The 17,061-nt window shown below is 42.9% G+C and overlaps 1 protein-coding gene across 1 annotated transcript in view; it reads left to right on the top strand.

Moving 5' to 3' along the window:
- The window catches only part of LOC141154987 (cytochrome P450 2C23-like), a 175,456-nt gene that overhangs the window by 33,641 nt on the left and 124,754 nt on the right, over window positions 1-17,061 (top strand). Inside the window, exons 3-5 of the mRNA XM_073641575.1 lie at window positions 2,235-2,384; window positions 3,063-3,223; window positions 3,848-4,024. Of these exons, the coding sequence (XP_073497676.1) occupies window positions 2,235-2,384; window positions 3,063-3,223; window positions 3,848-4,024 (488 nt within the window). The remainder of the gene's footprint in view (window positions 1-2,234; window positions 2,385-3,062; window positions 3,224-3,847; window positions 4,025-17,061) is intronic.

The following is a 17,061-nucleotide window of genomic DNA, read 5'->3' as shown; positions in this document are numbered from 1 at the left end:
AGAGCCCCTGCTCCCTGCCACTTCTGCTCAGACTTCTCTGCACTGAACTAAGATGGTGCCCACCTTTTATACTCCCTTCTCAATGCACCCAGGAACTGCTTCCTCCCTGCTCCTGCACTACAGGGTTCCCCTTCCTCAGTGTTCCCTCCCCCCACTCCAGCCAGGGACAGGGACTGTCGTGCCCATCTCAGGGGCATATTGGTCGCCCTGCCCCACGGCAATGTGGTGTAATGCATGCAGGTGTCGGGTCCTGATCCACACTCCATCCTTACCTGAGAGTGAGATATCACACCTCTGGGTGAGGTGCAATACGTCTGTAGCAACCGAGCCCTCAGGGTGCTACAGTTCCATTTATCTTCAGCCTAGGTGACGTATTGTGATACAGGGCCGTGATTTTGGCTATAAAAGGGTCCCCAAGACCCTTACCCCAAGCTTTTTAAGAGAATCATATACGGCGTGCCAGGAGACTCTATGGAATGCTTTCTCAGCATCCAACGAGAGTATCTACTTACAAATTTTTAACTGCATCTAGCCCAGGAAATACTTTGTGCCTAGTAGCAGTGTCTGCTAGTCAGCGGATTATCCCGGCTGTTAAGCAAGTTACACCACCTGTAGTTTGGACACTTAATTTTTTCAAAGGAAATGCTTCGGGACCACGGGATACTCAGTGAAGAGCATCAGGAGGCACCCCAAGGCATAGGGGCTGGGACTGGCAGTAGGATGCCTTGCGGTGGACAGCCGAGCTCGATCCTTATAAAAGCTTTTTAACTGCAGCAGCTTTAGTGGACGCTACTGGAGCTGGAATTACGCGGCTGCTGGCATGAGACTTGCCCTCCAATAGATCCTTGTAAATGGATTTAAAGTGTATTCATTCAAATTAGAGAGACAATTTAAATTAGAAAAACTTAGAGCTGCCTCCACCACAGGGGGGCTCGCTCGACCCACCAGCGGACAGGCACCAGTATTGGGAGAGGGGGGCTGGCCGTCAGGGTTCACCGCGGCTCTGGCACAAACCCGGCGACACGGAGGTGGCACGGGCAGGAGCGGACTGAACGTGTCGGCTTCTCACTTTTTGGATTTTAGAAGGGCATGACATGCCTATATCTGTGTCTCCCCCTCCTTTTACTCCTCCACCTCTTTTCTTTTCGCATGACTATATGTACTTGTCACTTTTCCATGTGTTAGTTGTGTCTTCAGAGCAGTTTGTCAGCTTTTGGACACCTTTGAAGGTGTTTTCTATGTGTTTCTATGTGTTTTTGTTTGCCTGCCATTGGTTTTAACGGTGTTCGAAGGTGTTCGACGAACAGTTCGACGAACAGTTCGGCGAACACACGGGTGTTCGACGAACCGAACCGAACTCGAACACTACGGGGGTGGCTCAACACTAATCGTAGCATCAAAGCCTCCACTCCTCGGCTGCCAGTAAAGGCCTTAAAGTTGAAAGAATAATGACATGGCCTCTACTTCACCTGACCTAAACCCTACTGAGAACTTGCGGGTCCTTCTTAAATGGGATATTTACGGTCAGGGAAAACAGTCACCTTTCTGCTGTTGCTGGGGATGCCCAAAATGTTGTCAGAATTAAGAAACTGACTCCATGGATGGAAGGCTTATGAGTGTTGATGAAAAGAAGGTGGTTTACATTAGTCACTGAGATTAGTAATTTTCTTGAAATGTCTGAAATGTATTTTTGCATATTGTGAGTTAGTTGGTTATTATTCTCACGTTAACAGACAAAAATAAATAATTGAGTTGGAAAAGCGTACATTTTTTTCATTTAGTTGCATAATAATTCTGCACACTAATAGTTGTCTGATAATTCTGCACACATACATATTCTCCTAAAAAAGATAAAACCTCACTTTTAAGTTATTAAATATTCAGGTTTATTAACCTTTTGAATTGACTGACAGCACTGCAGTTGTTCAATAAAAAAAAAATAGTCATGAAAAATACAAATTGTCAAACAATTGTCAAACAACTGAGCACACAGTGTACATCTTGCTGATGTTGACCTGACAGGTGAGTATGGCTTGTCAGATTTGTCAGAGCTTGCTTATCAGTTGGACACAACAGCTTGCAAAATGGAGATTTGAAACCAAAAAAATAGACCTTTTAAACCCAAAACTAATCTAGTTACTGTAATGAGGTCCAATAAGTACAACAAATTCTTAGTTGACAAAATTCCACAATCTAGATTTAGAAACTATTCATCCGCGTGATTGAACTTACAGGGGTCATTGCTAGCAGTGGAGAAAGGTGGAAAATCCTTCGTCGATTTTCTTTAATGATTCTGAGAAATTTTGGAATGGGGAAAAGAAGCATCGAAGAAAGAATTCAAGAAGAAGCCCAATGTCTTACCGAGAAATTCATGAAGGATAAAGGTGGGTGGATAGTCATATATTAGACTGACTATGGGCCGGCATATCTCAACCTGGACCATAACCTCAGGGTTTGACAACTTAATCTTTAATACTTTTCTTGACAAAAATGGTTAACAGACAAAATGTTTTAAGAACTTATTGGGAAAGCATAATTCATCATTAACAGTGTAAGGCTTCAGCTTAGACCTTTGATATGAAAACCTTGGTAATTGTTTACACTTATTGATAAAACATGATATTCACAGACATAATAACTTGCACAAGCGATTTTAGTTAAAAAAAAAATCACAGACACATAAATTTTTTGAATGGGTAGTGGAAAAAAGTTTCTTATTTTTAAGGACTGTCCTGAAACTTATAGCTGGCTGGAAACCCTGCCCCCTAGGAACATGCCAGATTTGACTGGGAGAACAAAACATTAGTCATTTTGAAATATAGCCAATCCTACTTTTTCTCTGTGTCTACAATTAAGAAACTGTTTGAATACCCACTACTATATTAGCTCAATGGCTGATCCCCTACAATTAATGGGTAGAGTTAATATTACCATGAGCTCACCTTACACAACAGACTGTAGATCTGCAGTCTTACTGTGTAATTTTTTCCAAGGTCCATATTCTCCTATTATATGTATTCTATTTTTTATTAATGACTAACCATGGTTATATTTCCTTACAGACTCTCCAATTAACCCAGTACATATTATGCGACTCGCTGTTTCCAACGTCATTTGCTCCATTGTATTTGGTGAAAGATTTGACTATGAAGACAAAAAATTCTTAACCCTCATTTCACTTTTTAATGAAATTGTGGAGCTGTTCAACAGCAGTTCAGGACAGGTAAATAATTGTATGCTACCAACTACAACCAAACTCTATATTATCCTATTCTGCAGTCATACTCCCTTCTGCCAGACCTTTATATTGATAGCTTGACAAAAAGTAGGGGACAAATAACAGGGAACATGGCGCCTGGTTCAACAACAGGGAACATTGCGCCCGATTCAACAATAACAGCAATTTTTATATTGGTCTTGATATCAATGTCTTGAGACAGGGTGGAGTCCAAGGTGATTCATTAAGAGGAGTGCCCCTCATAAGTAATCAATCAGGCTAGGGAGGAAGTCGAATGTGCTTCTGTGTCTGCGTCGCCATAATGCTTATTCCAGTCAGAGGCCAAAATAAGGTTTGTGGCACAAGTAACACCCCACTCATCATAAATTTGATGAGCCAGGTTATGGCAAAACTGGTCTTGGTTCAAAAATTTTGGATATTTTTAAAGCTTTATACACCAGAACTCTGTCATGAAAGCTTTGTTGAATTGGGACCATTGGCCATTTGTAGTCTGAAATCACGGGGACATGTCTCATTTTTCATAAAGTTCGACACAGAATTTAAATATGACACTGACGTAACAAAATAATAATAAAATCATGTTTCTCTATCGCTTCTTTCCTTAATAAGCTTCTCATCATGTTCCCAAGAATAATGTCCTACATTCCTGGTCCTCATCGGGGTGTCATTAAAATTATGAACAATCTGAAAAAATTTATTAAGGAGATGACAGAGTCCCATCGAGCCACCTTGGATGAGAACTGCCCTCGTGACTTCATAGATTGTTTTCTCATAAAAATGAAAGAGGTGAGTTTCTTAATAATCTTGGATATTTCGATATTTGAGGGTTACATATTGTTTGTACAGAATGTGCACAGTAATCAAAATTCAACTAGCTTTGGAAAAAGACCTTGAAATAAAAATGAGCGGTTCGATCTACGGAGAATTGACCCTGAGTTGAATTTTCAGAAATATGCAGATGCCCACTAGTTCAAATCCAAACACTCAATTTGAAAAATTGTCCAAAAAAACCCAAAAGCGCCATTTAGCACACTGCTGAATTCTCAGAGATGTGAACTAATGTCAGGCACTAGTGTTGAGTGAGCATGCTCGACACTGCTCGGTACTCGCCAGAGCATCACACTACTCGGGATGTTCGGCGAGCACCGAGCATTTCCGGGTTACTCGGGCGGGAGCTCGGGTATCCGGCCTGCATGTTTGGCGCTCTTTACAGAGCCAATGAAAATGCAGGGATTGCCAGACAGTCACTGTAATGCCGCAGACATGTTGTTTGTGGGCATTACAGTGATTGGCTGGCCGCACAGCATCATCTCGAGTATTTAAAACCGGACGCCGCCATCTTGGACACAGTCGCTTAGATCAGACAGTGTAGGGACAGCGCTGCTGATTTAGGAAGAGATATATCCTGCGAAATAGTTAGTGTAGGGTCTGTAAAGGCTGCCAGATCAAACAAAGAGTCCTTCTCAGGACTAATATCCATCCCAGACATCAGGCAGGCAGGCAGGCTGTATAGGAGATGCAGTTGTTATACCAGCAAACGCTGCATTACAGTGATGTGTGCTCCTGTTGCTGAAATTGCTGGACTTAGCTCCAGGTCTCAGGGGCCAGGAAAAATCCTTTTTTTTTTCATCTAAATCCTCTTTTTTTTTCCTCCTTCACAATGTACAAATACCCGTCTAATTAACCTTTTGGTGTCCCCACTCCCCCCCCCCCAAAAAAAAGTGTGTCTCTGATTTTTCAGACACAAATATATCTGTTGAAAATAGTCTGGTGTAGGTCAGAGAAATAGAAGTGTGGTTTTGCAGTTCCATGGGCCATTTGTATCTAAAAAGATCAGTTTGAGCGTGTCGCTCACTATTCAGCCGCAAATATTTAAAAAAGTCTGGTATACACCAGTAAATTATAACTGTTGTTTTGCTGTTCCACAGTAAAAAATGGCTATTATCCTGTTTTTGGCATTTTTTGCCGTAAAAAAACAATAATAGTGTCTCCCTGATTTTTCAGACACAAATATATCTGTTGAAAATAGTCTGGTGTAGGCCAGAGAGACAGAAATGGGCTTATGCTGTTCCACGGTAAAAAATCTCTATTATCCTGCTTTTGGCATTTTTTGCCGTAAAAAATAAATAATAGTGTCTCCTGATTGTTCAGACACAAATATATCTGTTGAAAATAGTCTGGCGTAGGCCCGAGAAATACAAGTGTGGTTTTGCAGTTCCATGGGTTAAATCTCTGTATTATCCTGCTTTTTGCAATTTTTGATGTAAAAAATAAATAATAGTGTCTCCAGATTGTTCAGACACAGATATGTCTGTTGAAAATAGTCTGGTGTAGGCCCGAGAAATACAAGTGTGGTTTTGAAGTACCACGGTTCAAACCTCTGTATTATACACTTTTGGGCCATTTGTATCTAAAAAAAACTGTTTGAGTATATCGCTCACTGTTCAGCCGCAAATATATATATTTAAAAAAGTCTTGTATACACCAGTAAATGATAACTGTGGTTTTGCTGTTCCACTGTAAAACATCTCTATTATCCTGCTTATGGCATTTTTTGCCAGAAAAAATAAATAATAGTGTCTACTGATTGTTCAGACACAAATGTATCTGTTGAAAATAGTCTGGTGTAAGCCCGAGAAATATAAGTGGGATTCTGCAGTTCCACGGGTCAAATCTCTGTATTATCCTGCTTTTGGCAATTTGTGACGTAAAAAATAAATAAAAGTGTCTCCTGATTGTTCAGACACAAATATATCTGTTGAAAATAGTCTGGCGTAGGCCCGAGAGATACAAGTTTGGTTTTGCAGTTCCACGGTTCAAATTTCTGTATTATCCACTTTTGGGACATTTGTATTTAAAAAATTTGTGTGTGTCCCTCACTGTTCAGCCGCAAATATATATATTAAAAAAAGTCTGGTATACACCAGTAAATTTTAACTGTGGTTTTGCTGTTCCACTGTAAAAAAATCTCTATTATCCTGCTTATGGCATTTTTTGCAGGAAAAAAAAATAATAGTGTCTCCTGATTGTTCAGACACAAATATATCTGTTGAAAATAGTCTGGTGTAGGCCCGAGAAATACAAGTGTGGTTTTGCAGTTCCACGGGTCAAAACCCTGTATTATCCTGCTTTTCGCAATTTTTGACATAAAAAATAAATAATAGTTAGTGTTGAGCGAGTAAGCTAGACACTGCTCGGTACTCACCCGAGCATCACGCTACTCGGGATGTTCGGCGAGCACCGAGCATTTCCGGGTTACTCGAGCGGGAGCTCGGGTCTCCGCCCTGCATGTTTGGCGCTCTTTACAGAGCCAATGAACATGCAGGGATTGCCAGCCAGTCACTGTAATGCTGCAGCCATGTTGGTTGTTGGCATTACAGTGATTGGCTGGCCGCACAGCGTCACCTCGAGTATTTAAAACCGGGCGCCGCCATCTTGGACACAGTCGCTCCGGATTAGACAGTGTAGGGACAGCGCTGCTGATTTAGGAAGAGATATAAACTGCGAAATAGTTAGTGTAGGGTCTGTAAAGGCTGCCAGAACAAACAAAGAGTCTTTCTCAGGACTAATATCCATCCCAGATACAAGGCAGGCAGGCTGTATATGAGACACAGTGGTTATACCAGCAAACGCTGCATTACAGTCCTGTGTGCTCCTGTTGCTGAAATTGCTAGACTTAGCACCAGGTGTCGGGGGCCAGGAAAAATCCTTTTTTTTTTCATCTAAATCCTCCTTTTTTTTTTCTCCTTAACACTGTACAAATACCTGTCTTATTAACCTTTTGGTGTGTCTCTGATTTTTCAGACACAAATATAACTGTTGAAAATAGTGTGGTGTAGGCTAGAGAAACAGAAGTGTTGTTTTGCACTTCCACGGTTCAAACCTCTGTATTATCCATTTTGGGCCATTTGTATCTAAGAAAAAAAAGCAGTTTGAGTGTGTCGCTCACTGTTCAGCCGCAAATATCTCTATTTAATAAAGCGTGGTATACCCCAGTAAACAATAACTGTGGTTTTGCCATCCCACGGTAAAAAATCTCTATTATTCAGCTTTTGGTAGTTTTTTTCCATAAAGAAAAACAGTAGTGTCTCCTGACTGTTGTGACACAAAAATATATCTGTTGAAAATAGTCTTGTGTAGGCCCGACATCCCAGTGTGGTTTCGCAGTTCCACGGGTCAAATCACTGTACTATCCAGTTTTGGGCCTTTGGTATCTAAAAAAAAAGCAGTTTGAGTGTGTCGCTCACTGTTCAGCCGCAAATATCTCCATTTAAAAAAGTGTGGTATACCCCAGAAAACAATAACTGTGGTTTTGCCATCCCACAGTAAAAAATCTCTATTATTCAGCTTTTGGTAGTTTTTTCCGTAAAGAAAAACAGTAGTGTCTCCTGACTGTTGTGACACAAAAATATATCTGTTGAAAATAGTCTTGTGTAGGCCCGACATCCCAGTGTGGTTTCGCAGTTCCACGGGTCAAATCGCTGTACTAACCAGTTTTGGGCCTTTGGTATCTAAAAAAAAAGCAGTTTGAGTGTGTCGCTCACTGTTCAGCCGCAAATATCTCTATTTAAAAAAGTGTGGTATATCCCAGTAAACAATAACTGTGGTTTTGCCATCCCACGGTAAAAAATCTCTATTATTCAGCTTTTGGTAGTTTTTTCCGTAAAGAAAAACAGTAGTGTCTCCTGACTGTTGTGACACAAAAATATATCTGTTGAAAATAGTCTTGTGTAGGCCCGACATCCCAGTGTGGCTTCGCAGTTCCACGGGTCAAATCGCTGTACTAACCAGTTTTGGGCCTTTGGTATCTAAAAAAAAAGCAGTTTGAGTGTGTCGCTCACTGTTCAGCCGCAAATATCTCCATTTAAAAAAGTGTGGTATACCCCAGAAAACAATAACTGTGGTTTTGCCATCCTACAGTAAAAAATCTCTATTATTCAGCTTTTGGTAGTTTTTTCCGTAAAGAAAAACAGTATTGTCTCCTGACTGTTGTGACACAAAAATATATCTGTTGAAAATAGTCTTGTGTAGGCCCGACATCCCAGTGTGGTTTCGCAGTTCCACGGGTCAAATCGCTGTACTAACCAGTTTTGGGCCTTTGGTATCTAAAAAAAAAGCAGTTTGAGTGTGTCGCTCACTGTTCAGCTGCAAATATCTCTATTTAAAAAAGTGTGGTATATCCCTGTAAACAATAACTGTGGTTTTGCCATCCCACGGTAAAAAATCTCTATTATTCAGCTTTTGGTAGTTTTTTCCGTAAAGAAAAACAGTAGTGTCTCCTGACTGTTGTGACACAAAAATATATCTGTTGAAAATAGTCTTGTGTAGGCCCGACATCCCAGTGTGGCTTCGCAGTTCCACGGGTCAAATCGCTGTACTATCCAGTTTTGGGCCTTTGGTATCTAAAAAAAAAGCAGTTTGAGTGTGTCGCTCACTGTTCAGCCGCAAATATCTCTATTTAAAAAAGTGTGGTACACCCCAGTAAACAATAACTGTGGTTTTGCCATCCCACGGTAAAAAATCTCTATTATTCAGCTTTTGGTAGTTTTTTCCGTAAAGAAAAACAGTAGTGTCTCTTGACTGTTGTGACACAAAAATATATCTCCTGAAAATAGTCTTGTGTAGGCCCGACATCCCAGTGTGGTTTCGCAGTTCCACGGGTCAAATCACTGTACTATCCAGTTTTGGGCCTTTGGTATCTAAAAAAAAAGCAGTTTGAGTGTGTCGCTCACTGTTCAGCCGCAAATATCTCTATTTAAAAAAGTGTGGTATACCCCAGTAAACAATAACTGTGGTTTTGCCATCCCACGGTAAAAAATCTCTATTATTCAGCTTTTGGTAGTTTTTTCCGTAAAGAAAAACAGTAGTGTCTCCTGACTGTTGTGACACAAAAATATATCTCTTGAAAATAGTCTTGTGTAGGCCCGACATCCCAGTGTGGTTTCGCAGTTCCACGGGTCAAATCGCTGTACTATCCAGTTTTGGGCCTTTGGTATCTAAAAAAAAAGCAGTTTGAGTGTGTCGCTCACTGTTCAGCCGCAAATATCTCTATTTAAAAAAGTGTGGTATATCCCAGTAAACAATAACTGTGGTTTTGCCATCCCACGGTAAAAAATCTCTATTATTCAGCTTTTGGTAGTTTTTTCCGTAAAGAAAAACAGTAGTGTCTCCTGACTGTTGTGACACAAAAATATATCTGTTGAAAATAGTCTTGTGTAGGCCCGACATCCCAGTGTGGCTTCGCAGTTCCACGGGTCAAATCGCTGTACTAACCAGTTTTGGGCCTTTGGTATCTAAAAAAAAAGCAGTTTGAGTGTGTCGCTCACTGTTCAGCCGCAAATATCTCCATTTAAAAAAGTGTGGTATACCCCAGAAAACAATAACTGTGGTTTTGCCATCCTACAGTAAAAAATCTCTATTATTCAGCTTTTGGTAGTTTTTTCCGTAAAGAAAAACAGTATTGTCTCCTGACTGTTGTGACACAAAAATATATCTGTTGAAAATAGTCTTGTGTAGGCCCGACATCCCAGTGTGGTTTCGCAGTTCCACGGGTCAAATCGCTGTACTAACCAGTTTTGGGCCTTTGGTATCTAAAAAAAAAGCAGTTTGAGTGTGTCGCTCACTGTTCAGCCGCAAATATCTCTATTTAAAAAAGTGTGGTATATCCCTGTAAACAATAACTGTGGTTTTGCCATCCCACGGTAAAAAATCTCTATTATTCAGCTTTTGGTAGTTTTTTCCGTAAAGAAAAACAGTAGTGTCTCCTGACTGTTGTGACACAAAAATATATCTGTTGAAAATAGTCTTGTGTAGGCCCGACATCCCAGTGTGGCTTCGCAGTTCCATGGGTCAAATCGCTGTACTATCCAGTTTTGGGCCTTTGGTATCTAAAAAAAAAGCAGTTTGAGTGTGTCGCTCACTGTTCAGCCGCAAATATCTCTATTTAAAAAAGTGTGGTATACCCCAGTAAACAATAACTGTGGTTTTGCCATCCCACGGTAAAAAATCTCTATTATTCAGCTTTTGGTATTTTTTTCCGTAAAGAAAAACAGTAGTGTCTCCTGACTGTTGTGACACAAAAATATATCTCCTGAAAATAGTCTTGTGTAGGCCCGACATCCCAGTGTGGTTTCGCAGTTCCACGGGTCAAATCGCTGTACTATCCAGTTTTGGGCCTTTGGTATCTAAAAAAAAAGCAGTTTGAGTGTGTCGCTCACTGTTCAGCCGCAAATATCTCTATTTAAAAAAGTGTGGTATACCCCAGTAAACAATAACTGTGGTTTTGCCATCCCACGGTAAAAAATCTCTATTATTCAGCTTTTGGTAGTTTTTTCCGTAAAGAAAAACAGTAGTGTCTCCTGACTGTTGTGACACAAAAATATATCTCTTGAAAATAGTCTTGTGTAGGCCCGACATCCCAGTGTGGTTTCGCAGTTCCACGGGTCAAATCGCTGTACTATCCAGTTTTGGGCCTTTGGTATCTAAAAAAAAAAGCAGTTTGAGTGTGTCGCTCACTGTTCAGCCGCAAATATCTCTATTTAAAAAAGTGTGGTATACCCCAGTAAACAATAACTGTGGTTTTGCCATCCCACGGTAAAACATCTCTATTATTCAGCTTTTGGTAGTTTTTTTCAGTAAAGAAAAACAGTAGTGTCTCCTGACTGTTGTGACACAAAAATATATCTGTTGAAAATAGTCTTGTGTAGGCCCGACATCCCAGTGTGGTTTCGCAGTTCCACGGGTCAAATCACTGTACTATCCAGTTTTGGGCCTTTGGTATCTAAAAAAAAAGCAGTTTGAGTGTGTCGCTCACTGTTCAGCCGCAAATATCTCCATTTAAAAAAGTGTGGTATACCCCAGAAAACAATAACTGTGGTTTTGCCATCCCACAGTAAAAAATCTCTATTATTCAGCTTTTGGTAGTTTTTTCCGTAAAGAAAAACAGTAGTGTCTCCTGACTGTTGTGACACAAAAATATATCTCTTGAAAATAGTCTTGTGTAGGCCCGACATCCCAGTGTGGTTTCGCAGTTCCACGGGTCAAATCGCTGTACTATCCAGTTTTGGGCCTTTGGTATCTAAAAAAAAAAGCAGTTTGAGTGTGTCGCTCACTGTTCAGCCGCAAATATCTCTATTTAAAAAAGTGTGGTATACCCCAGTAAACAATAACTGTGGTTTTGCCATCCCACGGTAAAACATCTCTATTATTCAGCTTTTGGTAGTTTTTTTCAGTAAAGAAAAACAGTAGTGTCTCCTGACTGTTGTGACACAAAAATATATCTGTTGAAAATAGTCTTGTGTAGGCCCGACATCCCAGTGTGGTTTCGCAGTTCCACGGGTCAAATCACTGTACTATCCAGTTTTGGGCCTTTGGTATCTAAAAAAAAAGCAGTTTGAGTGTGTCGCTCACTGTTCAGCCGCAAATATCTCCATTTAAAAAAGTGTGGTATACCCCAGAAAACAATAACTGTGGTTTTGCCATCCCACAGTAAAAAATCTCTATTATTCAGCTTTTGGTAGTTTTTTCCGTAAAGAAAAACAGTAGTGTCTCCTGACTGTTGTGACACAAAAATATATCTGTTGAAAATAGTCTTGTGTAGGCCCGACATCCCAGTGTGGTTTCGCAGTTCCACGGGTCAAATCGCTGTACTAACCAGTTTTGGGCCTTTGGTATCTAAAAAAAAAGCAGTTTGAGTGTGTCGCTCACTGTTCAGCCGCAAATATCTCTATTTAAAAAAGTGTGGTATATCCCAGTAAACAATAACTGTGGTTTTGCCATCCCACGGTAAAAAATCTCTATTATTCAGCTTTTGGTAGTTTTTTCCGTAAAGAAAAACAGTAGTGTCTCCTGACTGTTGTGACACAAAAATATATCTGTTGAAAATAGTCTTGTGTAGGCCCGACATCCCAGTGTGGCTTCGCAGTTCCACGGGTCAAATCGCTGTACTAACCAGTTTTGGGCCTTTGGTATCTAAAAAAAAAGCAGTTTGAGTGTGTCGCTCACTGTTCAGCCGCAAATATCTCCATTTAAAAAAGTGTGGTATACCCCAGAAAACAATAACTGTGGTTTTGCCATCCTACAGTAAAAAATCTCTATTATTCAGCTTTTGGTAGTTTTTTCCGTAAAGAAAAACAGTATTGTCTCCTGACTGTTGTGACACAAAAATATATCTGTTGAAAATAGTCTTGTGTAGGCCCGACATCCCATTGTGGTTTCGCAGTTCCACGGGTCAAATCGCTGTACTAACCAGTTTTGGGCCTTTGGTATCTAAAAAAAAAGCAGTTTGAGTGTGTCGCTCACTGTTCAGCCGCAAATATCTCTATTTAAAAAAGTGTGGTATATCCCTGTAAACAATAACTGTGGTTTTGCCATCCCACGGTAAAAAATCTCTATTATTCAGCTTTTGGTAGTTTTTTCCGTAAAGAAAAACAGTAGTGTCTCCTGACTGTTGTGACACAAAAATATATCTGTTGAAAATAGTCTTGTGTAGGCCCGACATCCCAGTGTGGCTTCGCAGTTCCACGGGTCAAATCGCTGTACTATCCAGTTTTGGGCCTTTGGTATCTAAAAAAAAAGCAGTTTGAGTGTGTCGCTCACTGTTCAGCCGCAAATATCTCTATTTAAAAAAGTGTGGTATATCCCAGTAAACAATAACTGTTTTTTACCTCTTTTCGGTTCTAATCTACTCTTTATTACCATTTTTCCATTAATAGTGCAAGTGTAAGCTATTTTACTTCATTTACAAAGGGCAAGGTGGGTGGCAAGGGACATGGTAGTGGACGTTCTGGTGATGGTTCGTGCAGAGGACCGGGCCGTGGCCAAGGTGAAAATGTGCCACAACCAACAGCCACATCTTCTCGCTCCCACTTCTTGACCGAATTACTAGGGAAGCACAGAGCAACACCAGTATTGAGAACTGATCAGTGTGAACAGGTTAATAATTGGATAGCAGATAATACTTCCAGTTACCTGGGCACCACCACCTCCGGTCTGTCTTCCACACGGTCAACTCTTAGTAGCTGTGAGTCTCGACCGCATACTCCTCCTCACCCGCATGCTCTTTCCTCCCACCATGCTGAGTGTCATCAGACAGCAAGTGATCCCACACTGGGACACTCTGAAGAGCTGTTCACTGGTCCATTTCCATATTTGGGCCCCTCGCCTGATACGCTTGAAGTGGTGGAAGAGGAGATCCCATGTTGCGATGCCCAACTATTTGAACAGCCACGGCCACAGGAAGTCGACATTGGCAATCTGTCACAAGAGGTGGACGATGACGAGACACAATTGCCAGGAAGTGAGGAGGAGGATCGTGGGGCGCAAGTGGAAGAGGAGGATGTGGTGGATGATCTAGTAACTGACCCAACGTGGAAGGAGGACATGCAGAGTGAGGCCAGCAGCACACAGGGGGAGGGAGGCAGAGTACCCCAACAAGCAGGAAGAAGCAGTGTGGTGGCCGCAGACAGAAGGCAGGCAACCGTTCCCCGTAACACCAACATGAGGGACGTTGACAGTACAAGCGGTAGGTCTTCCAGAGTCTGGAATTTTTTTAAAGACTCTGCTGATAACCCCAAAAAGGCCATATGTTCCACCTGCCATGCCAGCATCAGCAGGGGTGACAAAACTAGCAGCCTCACCACCACCAGTATGATCAGGCACATGGCAGCAAAGCACCCGATTTTGTGGGGCGAAACCCAGGGTCCACGACCAGTGTCAGCGGGTGTCACCACTGCTTCTTCCACTGTTGTGCGTGCAATAGAACCCCCTGTTGTGTGTGCAAGGCAATCCCCTGTTTATACTGCATGTAAAGATGCCCCCTCCTCTCAGTCTTCACTTGTTATGGCAGTTTCTCAAGAAACAGCATCAACGTCCACGTCCACGTCCCACCGCAGCGTTCAATTGTCCATATTCCAGACCTTTGAACGAAAGCGGAAATTCGCAGCTAACGCCCCACAGGCCACAGTCCTAAATTCGCACATTTCATGACTGCTTGCGTTGGAAATGCTGACTTTTAGGCTGCTGGAGACGGAATCCTTCCGCAATCTTATGGCGGTGGCCGTTCCTCGGTACTCGGTCCCCAGCCGACACTATTTTGCCCGGTGTGCCATCCCCGCACTACACAAGCACGTGTCCCAAAGCATCTGCAGTGCCCTCAACAACGCAGTTACTGGGATAGTCCACCTGACAATGGACACGTTGACAAGTGCTTGTGGCCAGGGACGGTACATCTCTCTGACGGCACACTGGGTAAACATAGTGGAAGCCGGGACCCAGTCGGACCTTGGGACGGAACACATCCTCCCCACACCGAGGATTGCGGGCCCTATGTCAGTCAGAGTTGCCCCCACAGTGTACAGCTCCTGCGAATCCTCCTCCTCCTCCTCCTCATGATCAGCCTCCACCTCAGATATCACCACATCAGTTACAAGCTGGAAGCATTGCAGTACTGCCTCCGCCAAGCGGCAACAGGCTGTGCTGAAACTCATAAGCTTAGGTGATAAACCTCACACTGCTTGTGAGTTGTGGACAGCTGTGAAAGAGCAGGCAGATCTGTGGCTGAGACCGCTGAACCTACATCCTGGTATGGTCGTGTGTGACAATGGCCATAACCTGGTGGCGGCTCTGAGGCGAGGTGAGATCACACACGTACCATGCCTGGCTCATGTGCTTAACCTCGTGGTTCAGCGGTTTCTTAAATCGTACCCTGAGTTGCCAAATCTGCTCGTGAAAGTACGCTGCCTGTCAGCTCATTTTTGCAAGTTGACTACAGATTCCGCTGCCCTTGCTGTGTTGCAGCAGCGTTTGCAGCTTCTGGCACACCGACTGGTGTGTGATGTCCCCACATGTTGGAACTCTACCCTCCACATGTTGTAAAGGATTTGTGAGCAGAAGAGAGCAGTTGTGGAGTACCAGCTGAAACAAGGCCGTTGATATTCAGGTCAGACTCCACACATAAGACCTCAGGAGTGGACCTGGATGTCTGACATATGTACCATCCTGATAAACTTTGAGGAGGCCACCAAGATGGTGAGTGGCGATGACGCCATCATTAGTGTCAGCATCCCACTTGTCTGTCTTTTGCAATGCTCTCTTAAGAGAATTAAAGAGGAGGCATTGCAGCCAGAGTATGATGAGATGGATCAAGAAGCCGTAGCGGGTGATTACACACAGCCCAGCCTCATCTCATCCCAATGTGCATTGGGGGACAATGAGGGAGAGGAGGAGGAGGAGGAAGTATAGGAGCTGCTATCATGCGTTGTAGACGGTAGTACCTGTACAAGTGTCATACCATCGGTTCAGCGTGGGTGGCCTGAGGACAGGGGGGAGGAGGAAGAGGAAGAGGAGGAGTAGAGCATGGTCAGTCGTCATCTTGGTGAGGACACGGAAATCTTGCCCGTTACCAGTCTGGCACGCATGGCTGACTTTATGTTACGCTGCCTTAACCGTGACCCTCGCGTTGTCAAAATGTTGGGTGACAGTCATTACTGGTTGGTGACACTTGTAGACACCCGCTACAAGGAGAACTTTCACTCTCTTATTCCTGCGGTGGAGAGGTCTACAAAAATGGGGCAGTACCAGAAGGCCCTTGCGGAAGAACTCTTAAAAAAATTCCCATCTGAACACGCTAGCGACAGAGGACACAGTTAGTTGCCCAACCAAGGCGTACAGGCGAGAGAGATGCACCTCTAATCCAGCAGAGGCAGGGGAACACTGTCAACGTTCTGGGACAGTTTTCTGACACCCGCCCAACTTACAGGCCCTGAGGGGCGGGGTACTCTCACAAGGAGTGGAAAGTTTCAAAAGATGGTGAGGGAGTACCTTGCCCACCGTACCAGCATCCTCCGTGATTCCTCTGTGCCTTTTAATTATTGGGTATCCAAACTGGACACTTGGAATGAACTCGCTCTGTATGCCTTGGAGGTCCTGGCCTGCCCTGCCGCTAGCGTGTTATCGGAGTGTGTTTTTAGTGCCGCTGGGGGAATTATAACTGATAAGCGCACTCACCTGTCAACTGACAATGCTGACAAGCTGACCCTTATCAAAATGAACAAGGGCTGGATTGGGCCAGACTTCTCATCACCACCGAATGACAGCAGAGTAACATAAAGTGAAATCCACTGTGTTATTTCGGGAGGTGTATTCACATGCACCGCTTCACACCCACACATGGGTATACGCTTCCTCGTTTCGGCTGTTTTATCTTCTTCTCCTTATCCTCAGCCTCCACCACCACTATACCACCAGGGTGCCAGCATTGCAAGTTCCTCTGTCCTTATTTTTGACAGCTTTTGCTTGTAAGGCATAAGCAAATACTATGGGACACCCAATCCCCAATAATGGGACTTATGTTTGTAATATGCTGTACTGCATGGCTCTTGTAAGGGGCATTGCAAGTTGCTCTGTCCTAATTTTTGGCAGCTTTTGCTTGGAAAGCATAAACAAATACTATGGGACACCCACTCCCCAATAATGGGACTTATGCTTGTAATATGCTGTACTGCATGGCTCTTGTAAGGGGCATTGCAAGTTGCTCCATCCTAATTTTTGGCAGCTTTTGCTTCCAAGTAGTGTTGAGCCACCCCCGTAGTGTTCGAGTTCAGTTCGGTTCGTCGAACACCCTTGTGTTCGCCGAACTGTTCGTCGAACTGTTCGTCGAACACCTTCGAACACCGTTAAAACCAATGGCAGGCAAACAAAAACACATAGAAACACATAGAAAACACCTTCAAAGGTGTCCAAAAGCTGACAAACTGCTCAGAAGACATAACTAACTCATGAAAAATTGACAAGTACATATACTCATGCGAAAAGAAAAGAGGTGG

This window comes from Phyllobates terribilis, unplaced genomic scaffold, assembly GCF_046119375.1.
Source record: "Phyllobates terribilis strain yellow unplaced genomic scaffold, ASM4611937v1 Scaffold_7__3_contigs__length_470593459, whole genome shotgun sequence".
Classification (NCBI taxonomy): Eukaryota; Metazoa; Chordata; class Amphibia; order Anura; family Dendrobatidae; genus Phyllobates; species Phyllobates terribilis.
Note: the sequence above shows the minus strand (reverse complement) of the source record. Positions and strands in the feature narration are given on the sequence as shown.